This window comes from Halichoerus grypus, chromosome 1 (assembly GCF_964656455.1).
Source record: "Halichoerus grypus chromosome 1, mHalGry1.hap1.1, whole genome shotgun sequence".
NCBI classification, from domain to species: Eukaryota; Metazoa; Chordata; class Mammalia; order Carnivora; family Phocidae; genus Halichoerus; species Halichoerus grypus.
In genome coordinates this window covers 205,336,831-205,348,390 of record NC_135712.1, presented here as the reverse complement: position 1 = coordinate 205,348,390, position 11,560 = coordinate 205,336,831, and the positions used below count along the sequence as shown (strand labels likewise).

Genomic DNA, 11,560 nt, shown 5'->3' with positions numbered 1-11,560 from the left:
TTAGGGGCAAAAAAAGGCCATCCATTTTACTGAAATCAAAATTTTACTGGGTAACCTCACAGTGCCAGACTGGTTGGCTTAGGGCTCCACTCCCCACTGTAGGCTGCGTAGGGCTGAGGCAGGGGTCGGACAGGCCTTTAAGACGGTATCTGCTCCCAGACCACGTGGGACAGGGTGGGCAGCTCAAGTGGTATCTCCGTTGAGGCAGGGTGGTTTGAGGGGTAGGGGCTGGTTCCGGGATCCCGACGTTCTGGGAAGCTGCAGGCTCTGGACCACATTCCTCAGCTGGGCCTGAGTACTCTCCATCTCAGCCAGGCGGCGCTCCTGGAGAGGCAGTGGCAATGGGCTCGGAGCCAGGGGAGGGTTGCACCCCAACCCTGGTTCCCTCACCGCCCAGATCTTCCCCAGGGCTACGGCAGGGGTCTCACCAGACTTTTAAGCCTGTGATCTTCACTGCTTGGAGCACCATGCCCTGGATCCGACTGCGGAGTCCTGTGGGGAGCAGGGGCAAGAGGGGAGGGTCAGAGGCGGAGAAGCTCCCCTCCAGCTCCTGGTTGGACAGCCAGGAGTTCGGGGGCGGGGCTTGGCGTGGAGGCGGGGCTTGTCCACGCTAGGGGGCGGGGCCTAGATAAACTTGGAGCCCGGGCTGAATCAGAGCCTTGAATAGCTGGGATGAAAGGACCAACCAACTCTTGAGGGTGGGGCTTGGACAGTCCTGGGTGAGGTGGTGACAGGGACGAAGATGTGCCCAGACTGAGAGACGCGGGACCAACCTGTTTGGGAGGACCTGATTGAGGAGTGGGGCCTGGAAGGTAGGACTCGCCAGCGACCTGGGGTGGGCGGAGCTGACCAAGGGGCGGGGCGAAACAGGGGTGTTGGGGCGGGACTGGAAGGGGGCGTGGCCTGCCGGGAGTGATTAGGGTGTGATTGAGAGGCCTGAATGAAAGTGGGGCAGATCTGATTACAGCGGGCTCACCCGGAGGCAGAGCTAATGGAGGAGGCGGGGCTCACCCTTCACGGAGCCTGGAGTCCAGGTCTTGCAGCTGGCCCTGAAGCTGCTCCTGCTTCTCCGTCAAGGCCCGGAGGTGGGTGCCCAGCGACTCCACGAGGCCGGACAGAGCCTTCTGTTCCTCGCGCAGGGCGGCCACCTCACATTGCAGCTCTGCCAACTGTGGGGAGGGAGCAGCTGTAACCTGACCCGTCGTCCCGCCCCTTCTTCTCCCCGAAAAACCCTGACCTCCTTGTCCCCTGCGCTCTGCCATCTCACTGCCCTGCCCCGTTAGGAAACCTCGCTCCCGTCTTACAGAGGAGCAAACTGAGGCTCGGAGAGGTTTGCACTAGGCCTGGGGTCATACAGCGCAGAGAGCTCGGCATTTGAACCCAGACCTGCCTGGCTTTCTGTCTTTCCAGTCCCGTCATTCCCCTCTGTGTGCACACCTGAGCTGGACCTCACCTTGCCCACGGGTCGGTGCACGCCCAGAGCCTGGTCTCTGTCCCGCGGCTGGTCCAGCTGGCGCTGCCACGGCACCGACGGCTTCCGAGGCAACGATGCTGAGGCCCCGGTCCAGGGCCGGCCTCGGGGAGCGGGCCCCGTGCGAAGCGAGCTTTTGGGCCGTGGCCGGGGCCCTGCAGAGGGGCGGCGACGAGCGGGGCGGCCAGCCGGGACGCTCTGCGTGCGCTGCACGGGCCGGGACAGCCGTGGGGGTGGCTCTTGGTCTGGCGGCGGTCGCGCCCAACTCCCTGCGCCGTGAACGCTGCGTAGAGACTGGCTCTTGGAGATGAGAGGGGTGTGCTTGGGGAGATCCCGAGGAGCCAGGAAGCCTGGCTTGTCCCCTGCAGAGAAGCTGGGGGTGGAATGGGAGAGCTCAGATCAGCCCCTGAGCTGACTCCCAAACCTACCTCTGACCAGAAATGACTCCACCTCTGATCTTTTACTTCTATGTGACTTTGTCACTGATGGAATCACATTTGGATCTCTGACCCTGGACTTCTGACAATACAGTCTTCTCTATGACCCTTGACACGACCATCTCTGTAACCTCTGATTCCAATCTGACCCTGGGCTTGACCTCTGCTCACAGGGATACTCTTTTCCTTCCCTGTCTGACCCCTCCTTTGTCCCTGACCTCTGACCTTAAGCTGATCCTGTCTCTGCCTCCTCACAGACCATGGTCCCTGATCTCTGACCATATGACTTTACCTATAACCCTTGACCCCGTTTGGCCATGGGCCTGACCTCTGCTTACCATATGAACCTGTCCCTGACCCTTGATGGTGCATCTTAACATCTGACCCTGATTTGACTCCATCCACAACCTCATCACTGACCCTCATCACTGACCACAATGTCACTTTCTTTGACCCCAAAAGTGACCTCTCCCTGACCTCTGCGATGACCTATCCCCACCTTGGACTCCAATCTGATCCAGTACCTGTCTTCTGACCATACTGTGAACCTCTCTCTGACCCCGTGGATGACCCCGTCTCCAACCTCTTACCTTTATGCAACAGTTTCTGACAGTGAATCCCAAGGCGACTGCTGTTCCTGACCCCTGACATGATCTTATCTTCACCTCTGGCCCCGGTCTGACCCTGTGCTTGCCTTTGGTCTGGCCCCTGCTCTCACCCATCAGAACTGGGCCAGACCTGAGGGAGGCTGGTTACCTGGAGTGAACTTGGGCTGGGGGTGGTGGGAGCCGCATCGGCACAGTCACAGGTACAGGCCGGCCCTCCTCAATGGCTCGCAGGATGGTGGGCAGCGGTTCCAGGCTGTCACGGGTTGCCTGATGAGGCATGTAGGGAGGATGGTAAACAAGCTCTCTAGGACCATAGGCTCCCTGCCCTCTTGCCTCCCTACCCCACACCCTAGGCTCTGGGCTCTGCACTCTGGCCATACCTGGTCAAGTTCAGCAAAGATGGTACAGAGCTGGGCATGCAGGACTGCCAGCTGGAGGGCTAAGTCACTGCTGCCCTGGTAGCCACTGGGTGCTGCATCCACATCCACCATGGCCACTTGGTCCAGGAAGTGTTTCATGGCTGGTCCATGATCCTCCAGAAAGCTATTCATGAAGCCCATGTAGGCCTCCTTCTCACCAAACCTGGGCAAAAGTCGGACTGGGTGGGTCAGACCAGGCATCTGCCACCCCACTGCCCTGGCATGCACCCCTCCCCTCCCCCAGCCTCCCAGCACCTACGGGGCACTGTTGGCGAGGTTCTGGATGACCTTGGCGATCAGTGTGAGGGTGCGGGCTGGGCCAGGTGCAGGGTGCTCTGGTGCCAGACCAAAGAGGCTGGGTGCCAGGATGGCAGGACACAGGAGCCGTAAGAAGAGAGAGGCACACACCAGTCGGGGGCCCAGTGCCTCAGAGCCACGTGCCTTGCATGCTTCTCGCCAGCCTGAGAACACGGTGCCCAGCTCTGCTGGAAACCAGCTGAGGCAGAAGAGGCAATGGTTAAAGGGGGAGGGTATGGACATAAAGGTCATATTCATGTCAAGGTCCTAAGGTCAGAAGTCAGGAATCACCGGCACTATGGGTTCCAGGATTGGAGACATTGGGGATAATAATGCTTGGGGTCAGGATTTATGGGGTAGTTATTGTGGTGACCTCTGGAGTCAGTAATCTGGGAGGTGGGGATACAGGTTCACATGGGGATACAGTCCATGAGCTTGGGAGGTAGCTATAAAGGAACATGAGATTGGGGTGCTAGATTATATAAGATGAGGTAGGATGGGCTTGAGGTTACAGAGTCACCTAGGTTCAGAAATTATGGTATTGATGTTCCAAGTGATGTGGGACTGGACATATAGGTTAACCTAGGGTCAGAGTTTAAGGAATTGGAATCCCAGGTTTCTTGTGATCAGTTGCATGGAATTTGGGGTACAGGGTCATTTAAGATCAAGGGTCATGGGATTGGGGGTTTTAGTATCACCTGGAATCAGAGGTCTTTATTGAGGTCCTATAGTAACTGGGGTCAGCTAGCATGGAATTAGGGTATGGGGTCCCCTGTAGTTAGAGGACAAGGAATTGGGTCCCAGGTTCCTTGGGGTCAGTAACCCCAAGTTGACCTGATATGGGGAATGGGTTACCAGACTTAGCAAACAAAACTTCAGGACAAACAGTTGAACTTGAATTTCAGATAAAAATGAATAATTTTTTAGTATAAGTATGTCCCAAATGTTGCATGCGTCCCATTTAACTGGGCATCCTGTTTTTATTTGGCAACCCCAATTGGGGGTCAGGGCTATTAGCACAGTGGCTGAGAAGTAGGGCTAGGCTCAGGTGCTGGGGCCCTGATTCTCACTTGTAGGAGTGGATGATGTTTTGGAAGACTTCCTCACAACTGTTTCGCAGTCTGGTCTGGTGCTGCGGCAGCTCTGGGGCCAGGCACTTGCTGGGGTCCACCTCACAGTCCTCACTGGAGGCACAGAGACGCTGCACGACCTGCCCTGCAGTTCAGCACAGCCAGACAAGAGGCCAGGGCCATGACCACCACAACCCACCACACTCAGCCTCCAACTCTGTCTCCACCTTCCTCCGGAGACACCTAACATCTCTGGGGGAGCCCCCAGTTGCCTCCAGGATTCCAGCACCCCCAAAGGTACTACCCACTACCAGCGAGACACCTAACATCTCTGGGGGAGCCCCCAGTTGCCTCCAGGATTCCAGCACCCCCAAAGGTACTACCCACTACCAGCATCCAGGTTACCTAGGATCTCCCAGATCTCCCCCCGGGAGGGGGTTCGTAGCCTGCCTAGATGGCCTCTGACATCCACCCTCTGGCTCACCCAGCGTCTCTTGGAGGTAATCCTGTGCCACCAGCTTCATGTACTCATCAATGGCCTTGGTGGCCAATGTGTTTTCCCGGAAGAGTAGCGCCTCACGGCCTCCACTGCGTGCCAGCTCTGCGGTGCCCAGGTCTGTCACCAGTGCCTGGGGACAGTGGGGTTCACGTTGCGCGGGGGAGCGGACTGAGCTAGGGGGAATACGAGCCCTTGGCCAATCACTCACACCTGGGACACAAGCCCGGACCCTCCTAGCTGCTAGGGTCTTCACTGCTAGGGCTCACAAGGTCGGATCCTCTAGCCCTCCCAGCAGAAATTTGAATCTTTCAGCTTAGAGGCTCAGTTCAGGCCCCGCCCCTCACAGCTGAAGCTCAGGCCCCGCCCCTCGTGGTGCCCCGCCCCTCGTCTGTGCCGCTGGGGTCCTGAGCCACCGGTCCCCCCCAACACCCACACTGCTCCCCGGAGCGCGCGATCAGGCAGCCTCTGGTCACTCGGGTCCGCCCCGTCGCAGCGCCGCACCTGCGCCCGGCCGGTGGCCTGCAGCACTCGCACCATGGCAGCCGCCAGCTCCTCCTTGGCCTGGGCAGACAGCGCGGGCTCCAGCGCCCCGCAGAGGCGCGCGTAGTGGAAGGTGAGGAACTCCGCCAGCTCCTTGTAGCGCTCGGACGGCAGCACGCGCAGGCGCCGCGCCCGGATCCGCGCCCGCAGCGCCGCGCCTGCTGGCGCCCCGAGCAGCGGGAACCAGCGCTCCAGGCCCGCGGCGGGCGCGCGGGGGACGCCCAGCTCTTCCAGGGCCAGTGCCACGCGGCCCAGCGCCGCTCCCCCCAGGCCAGCTCCGCGCAGCCTCAACGACAGGCGACGCGCCGGCGGCAGCGCCTCGAAGTGGAAGCGCTCGGCCCAGAAGAGCGGGCCCGGGCCAGCCCGCGGCGCTGTGCGCGCCAGGAGAGCGCCGTCCAGCCACAGCTCGGCGCGCACGCCTGCGGACCCCGTCGCCGCTCGGGGCAGTCCCTTTGCCTCGTGCACCCACACGCTCAACCACGTCTCTTCCCGCTCCAAGTTGTCCTGCGGACCGGAGTGGGTTGGGGGAGGCGTCGGTGCTCGACGTGGGGCACCGTGCCCCCAGGGAGATCGCTGGGCCCTTGGGGGAAGACAGGGGCCACGGCGGTCTCAAGGTGGTTCTGCGAAAGCCCTCTAGTTTTTCTGGGCTCTCGCAGAGAGATCCGGGCTCCAGGATACGGAGGAGTAGCCGCGGGACGGGGACTTGGCCATTGCCTGGTAGGCGGGGCTTTGGGTGCAAATAGTTCCCGGATTGAACTTCTGGGACCGGGTTGTTTTACCAGGGGCTGGTAACAGTCGGAAGCTGAGGAGGGTCTCGGAGTTTTTGCAAAGGTGTTAGCCGGCAGATGTGTCTAAGAGGCAGGGTTAGGGCGGGGGCGGGGGTTTGGGTTGGGGAAAGGGCGGGGCCCGGGCTGTGGGCGGGGCCTCCACGTCCAACTTTGCCGCTGTACTGACCTGGTTGGGCTGGAAGTGGCGGCGAAGGTCCTCGATCCAGCGGTCTCTCTCAGCGGCGGAGCGACAAGAGAAGCAGCGGCTCCCGCCCGTCCACGTTACCTGTTGGAGATGGGGATCCAAGGATGCGGTTGAGGCCAAGGGTAGAACCAAAGAATCTGGGTGAGGTGGAGAGTTCTCTGCATTTACCTGGAAGCAGTGGGGCTCCTCCAGGAGGCTGGGGTGCAATGGCCAGACCCTTACATCCCGCTCAGCACCCAAGTCCAGCTCGGAGAGCGTGGCCAGCGATTCCCGAGATCCCAGAGCACTGGGGGGTCTGGGGAGCGGGCGGTTGAACAAGTGGTCATTCTTCCCTCCTCCGCACAAACCCACCCCCTAGAGCCTGAAGGGTGGAGGGAGGCCAGGATGAACTTGAACCTAAATTGGACTTGAACCCATCGCTTTCAGGATAAAAACTCAACTCCTTATGGTGGCCAGTGTTACCTTATATAGTACAGTCCTTGTCACCTTTTGACCACATTTCCCTCCACTTAGTCCCTTTCTCTGAACTCCAGTCATCCTGGCCTTGTTTTTGTCGCTTCATCTGGCCTCTTGGCCTTTGTACTCCCTGTTTCGTAGCCTGGAATGCTTTTCCTGTCCCTCTTGGCCTGGCGAACTATCATCCATCCTTCAGATCTCAGCTCAGTGGTCCCTTCGCTGACACTCCCAGCCCAGGGCGTTGACTTAGTTCCTGATTTAGAGTTAGTGTGTTAGACTCTGCCCCCACCCTTCAGCCGAGGGGTGGCTCCAGCATTGCTCTGGGGCAGGACACAGAGGGGGCCATGGGAGGTATTTGGTGAAGGTGGGAATGATAGGCAGGTGGGGGTGGAGGGGGCAATGTTGAATTCCAGCCCCTTCTGCCCCTCAGAGACTCTTACCCATCCCGGCAGGCACTGGCTCCGAGCTCCGACCTGGCCTTTTTCTTCTCTTTCAGCCGCTTGAGCAATCCCTGTGGGAAGGGGGATATCAGCTGGACAGAACCCTGTTCTCCCTCCTCAACTTCTTTCCCCCCAGGGTGTCCTGGGTCATCTGCTGGTTTGGGGAGACCGCAACCTCAGGCTGTTTTAGCAGTAATAATAAAGGCAATCAAAATTTTGGGGGTTTTTTTCCTTTTTTTTTTTTCTTTTCTAAAGCACCAATCCTATGCTTTCTCTATTGACTTCTCATAAACAGCCCTGGGGGGGGGGGGTTCTCTCATTAGCTCCATTTGACTGATAGGGACACTGAGGCCAAAAAAGTGACCTGCCCAAGAGCACCCAGTAAGAGTCCCCTTTCATCTCTGAGGGTCTGGGAGTCTTTGCTCTCCCCTCCACCTCCCACTGGATGGCTCACCCGAACGTTGTGGACCTGGTTGGGGCCAGCAGCCTCTGGGTCAGTCTTTCCGGGGATCCGATCTGTAGGTGGTCAGGGGTGGAAGGTTGGGGGATGGGATCATCTTGAATTCTGCCCCACCTTGACATGCTACCAAATGCCCCAGCCCTCCGCACCTCTGAAACTTACCTGGATCTCTGAGGCTCCCCATGGCTACCTGGAGGCTGCCCTCAGAGCTAGCGCTCCCCACCCGGGGCCGGCGAGGACCCTGTTGTCCATAAGAGTGGGTAGTCATAAAGGGGAGGTAGGCAGGCAGACAGGAGAGGCAGACACTTTCCATTATTCTCCCCCCCCACTCTTCTGTCTCCTTCCCACCATCTTCTTCCCTCCCCTCGCCCCTGTGCCCCTTCTCACCTCCTCCTCACCCCCAAGCAGCACCAGCTTCCCATCGAGCAGGGTGAAGGCCCCAATGTTCCAGATGGGTACGTCAGGTGTGGGGGCCTCAGGGATCTGTGGGGCAGGGGTCTCTGGCTCTGGCTCAGGCTCTGGGCAGAGGAGTAGGTGCTGGGGACCTGGGAGTCCTTTCCTCTCCCTCAGTGGACCGTCTCCATTCAGAGAGGCTCATCAGGCATTCCTTCCCAGGTGTCTCCGCTCCCCCCAACCCCAGCCCACCCAGCAGCCACGTCAGGCTGTTGTTGGACAAGTTTCCACCCCTCTTGTCCTTGTCCCCACAGGCCATGGGTAGTGGACACATGTGCCCTGTACTGTGTTTACTAATCCACCTTCTCTCATTTAATCCTCCAAAAGCTATTCAAGGGCTATTATCACCCCCATTTTGCCAAGGAGGAAACTGAAAACCAGAGAGGTTGAGGGACTTGCCCAGGGTCATACAGCTTGTGAGTGGTTGAGCCAGGTTCAGACACAAGCATTCTTCTCTTAACCAAGACAGTAGATAGGCAGGTCCAAGAGGTTAAACAAGACAGCATCCTTGGTTCCTTACATAAATAACTAATCTAAGGTGGAAAGCATTCAAAATTTGAGAAAGGAATAGAAAAAAGATCAGGGTAGGGAGAGGTGGTGGTGCAGTGGGACAGGGAAAGCCTCCAGAGATGGTAGGTTTGCACTGGGTCTTGAACAGCAGGTTGGATTTTGACAGAGATGGAGGGGACAAGGGCAGTAACAGCTTGGGCAAAGGTTCAGAGATGGCAAGGCCCAGGAAAAGCAAGAAGGGCCCAGAGGGCTCAGAGGCTAGAGGGAGAAGATCCAGGATGAGACTGGTACAGAATCTTGGGTGCCAGTTAGAGAACTGGAAGTTTTATCCTGGGGGTAATGGGGAACCATGGGAGGTGTTTGAGCAGGGGAGGAGCAGTCCTGCTTCTTGGAGAACTTTCTCTCTGGATCCTATGGAGTGAGCAATACCTGATACCCTGAAGGGAGTTAAAGGGATGCCTCTGCAAAATGGGAATATGAACAGTGAGAAATGAGGTTCTCAGAATAGATAGGAACCCTCCCAGATCACCTGTCTGTCCTATTGTTTTCCCATCAGAGGAATAAATACTCCACTTGTTAATAGATCACTTAAATCATGCTGGGCCCTGGGCTAGTGCTGCATTCCCGAACTACAGTCTTCATGGCATCCCTTACTCTTCTAGATCCCTCTGTGGAACAGCCCCATCTGTCGTTTTTGGTTTACTTGTTTACTGTCTGTCATACCCACTACACTGTGAGCTACATGGGGTAGGCAATTCCATCTGTTTTGTTTACTGCTTTGTCCTTAGTGCCTAAATCAAGGCCTGGCATGTCGTAAATGCTCAATAGACCTCTGTTTGAATGAATGAATGAATGAATGAATGAATGAATGAATATGAGTGAATGAAATAATATATGCTTCAAGGTAGGCATTATGATCCCCATTTAACTGATGGAGAAGCTGAGGTTCAAAGAAGTGAAGAAACTGAACATATGGAGGCCAGAGGGCTGAGGTGGATATCCAGGCAGGAGAGAATGAGCCTGGGCTATTGGATATGAGGAGAGACCCACTGGGGCCAAGAGCCATTTGGCATCTGGACAGTACCACCCTCAGTCTCTTCCATCTCCCTTCCCCAGGATGGACCCCCAGCCCATAGGCCCCTGGCCACTCCCCCTACCCCCCAGTCCCTGTGTGAGGGGGAAGAGGGAAGAGGGCAGCTGGGCCCCAGCCACTTCCTGTTGGGCTTTTGCACTCCCCACAACTTCCTGTGTCTGTAGGGCTGATGCTCCGGAGGCAGACAAAACCCAAGCATCCGGTCTCCCAGCCTGGAGGGGGGGGAACCATGTACCTGGGGCCTCCGGCTCTGGTCCTGGCTCCAGCGGCGGGCTCTTATGCCTTCCCCAGAGGGTCTTGGATAGCCGCAGGCGACTTGTGCGTGACTCCTTGGGGGGCACAGAGAGGACACGACGGAACAGCGAGCGAGAGGCTGGCTGGCTGCTGACCCCCGGCTCCTGGTGGCTTAGCGCCCTTCCCCAGCCTGCAAGTCGGCCCCAGCGGGACCCTCCGGCTACTTTCTCCCCATCGCCCCCTGTGTGCCAACGGTAGGAGGTTAGCAGGGACGAGGCTGCTGCAGGCTGGGTTTGGGAGGCCTTGCATGGTGATGGTGGGTCCATGGCGGGGGTTCTCCTGAGGGACAAGAGGGTGACAGTTCTGCCCAGTGTGTTCCCACATGCTGTCCTCATCTTGGCCCCCTCCCCACTCACAGCTCCGCCCCCAGGTAACCCCCTCAGTGGCCACCATGCCCTCCCTCCCTTACCTTGATTTCCCGACCGGCCCCAAAATCAGCAGGCGTCTGCACCCTGCCTGGCTTCCTCCTGCTGAACGCAACTCCACGTGACCCTGTCTGTCCCACCCCACCCCACAGCCAGGCTGGGAGGGCACAGTGGGGGCAGGATGCGGGAGGCAGAGGAGGTGACAGAGCAGGACCCAGAATCTCTCATTGACCGGGAAGCCGCAATGTCGCTCTCTGAGCTTCAGATGCCATCTCTGCAGAATGGGTACAGACTGACCAAGTGCTGGTGAGAATACAGGGCACCTGGAGCTCTCCTCCACTGCTGGTCAGAGTGTAGAGCAATTCACCTAAGTTGGAAAACTGACATGATCTCCTAACGTTGCCCATACACCTCACCTCTGGCCCAGCGATTACAGTGCTAGGTATACACCCAATAGACATGCCCACTAGCGCTCTTTGTAATAGCACCAAACTGAAGGCAACCCACGTGTCCATGTACTGTGGAATGGATCAATTGTGATCTCTTCCTCAGTGGAATACCATGCAGCAACGAAATGAGCAAACCACTGGATGATTGAACGTGGATGAATCACAAACAGCGAAGAGTCAATACCATGTGGTCCCTTTTATATAAAGTCGCAAAGGAGGCAAAACTGTGTGGAACAAATCAGGATGTTAGGTTCCTTTGGAAGAAGGTAGGGGAGCATGAAGGAAGCTTCTTGGAATTGATCTTTTTTTTTTTCCCTAATGGTGGTGAAAGTCACAGAACAAATTTAACATGTCCCGTTTCTTGAACTGGGTGGGTGCTGATTACAAGGGTGTGTTCTGTTGTGAAAATTTATTGAGCTATACAGTTCAGTGCACTTTCCTGTGTCTTCCTCTATCTCTGTTGTACCTCAGTAAGTGTTTACTTGTAAAAAGAGGTGGGCAAATGCTGTTCTAAGAAGTGAATGAGTCAGCATGAGATTCACTCGAATCCTGGCCCAGAAGTGGGTTCCAGAGCCAGCTGGTCCTTCTCTCGCTGTGTGACCTCAGGCAAGTCACTTCCTCTCTCTGAGCCTCGGTTTCCTTATTTGTACAAGATGATAATATTAGCTCCAGAAGGTTCATAATGGGAGCCTTTGTTTACTCAATAAATGTTTCCCGAGTGCCTACT

General features: G+C 57.2%; 2 protein-coding genes across 6 annotated transcripts in view; one reads left to right on the top strand and one right to left on the bottom strand.

Moving 5' to 3' along the window:
- Positions 1-24: 24 nt before the first annotated feature.
- RASAL3 (RAS protein activator like 3) lies at positions 25-10,520 on the bottom strand. Of its 2 annotated transcripts, none has more exons than XM_036089138.2 (18): positions 10,429-10,520; positions 9,961-10,298; positions 8,057-8,247; positions 7,832-7,910; positions 7,664-7,725; positions 7,210-7,280; positions 6,482-6,608; positions 6,296-6,394; positions 5,303-5,845; positions 4,787-4,931; positions 4,303-4,447; positions 3,195-3,431; positions 2,897-3,098; positions 2,665-2,783; positions 1,454-1,844; positions 1,012-1,169; positions 429-492; positions 25-324 (listed from the first exon to the last, which is right to left on the bottom strand). In XM_036089138.2, the coding sequence occupies exons 2-18, from the start codon at positions 10,283-10,285 to the stop codon at positions 184-186; spliced, it is 3,099 nt and encodes a 1,032-aa protein (XP_035945031.1). In that variant the 5' UTR covers positions 10,286-10,298; positions 10,429-10,520; the 3' UTR covers positions 25-183. The 2 variants fall into 2 exon arrangements, with proteins under 2 accessions (XP_035945031.1, XP_035945032.1); XM_036089139.2 differs by having other exon boundaries at positions 8,057-8,187.
- Positions 10,122-11,560, top strand: part of CYP4F22 (cytochrome P450 family 4 subfamily F member 22) — a 57,764-nt gene continuing 56,325 nt past the window's right edge. For all 4 annotated transcript variants that reach the window (XR_013440880.1, XM_078054367.1, XM_078054379.1 and 1 more), the window contains exon 1: positions 10,122-10,213. The gene's annotated coding sequence lies outside the window, so the exon portion shown is untranslated. The remainder of the gene's footprint in view (positions 10,214-11,560) is intronic.

Excerpts from the sequence above, each read along its gene's own strand:
- RASAL3 (XM_036089138.2), bottom strand. The coding sequence starts at position 10,285 with ATGGACCCACCATCACCATGCAAGGCCTCCCAAACCCAGCCTGCAGCA. Across the intron at positions 7,911-8,056 it reads TGCTTGGGGGTGAGGAGGAG|GGTCCTCGCCGGCCCCGGGT; the intron begins GTGAGAAGGGGC and ends TATGGACAACAG. Across the intron at positions 3,099-3,194 it reads AACCTCGCCAACAGTGCCCC|GTTTGGTGAGAAGGAGGCCT; the intron begins GTAGGTGCTGGG and ends ACTTTTGCCCAG.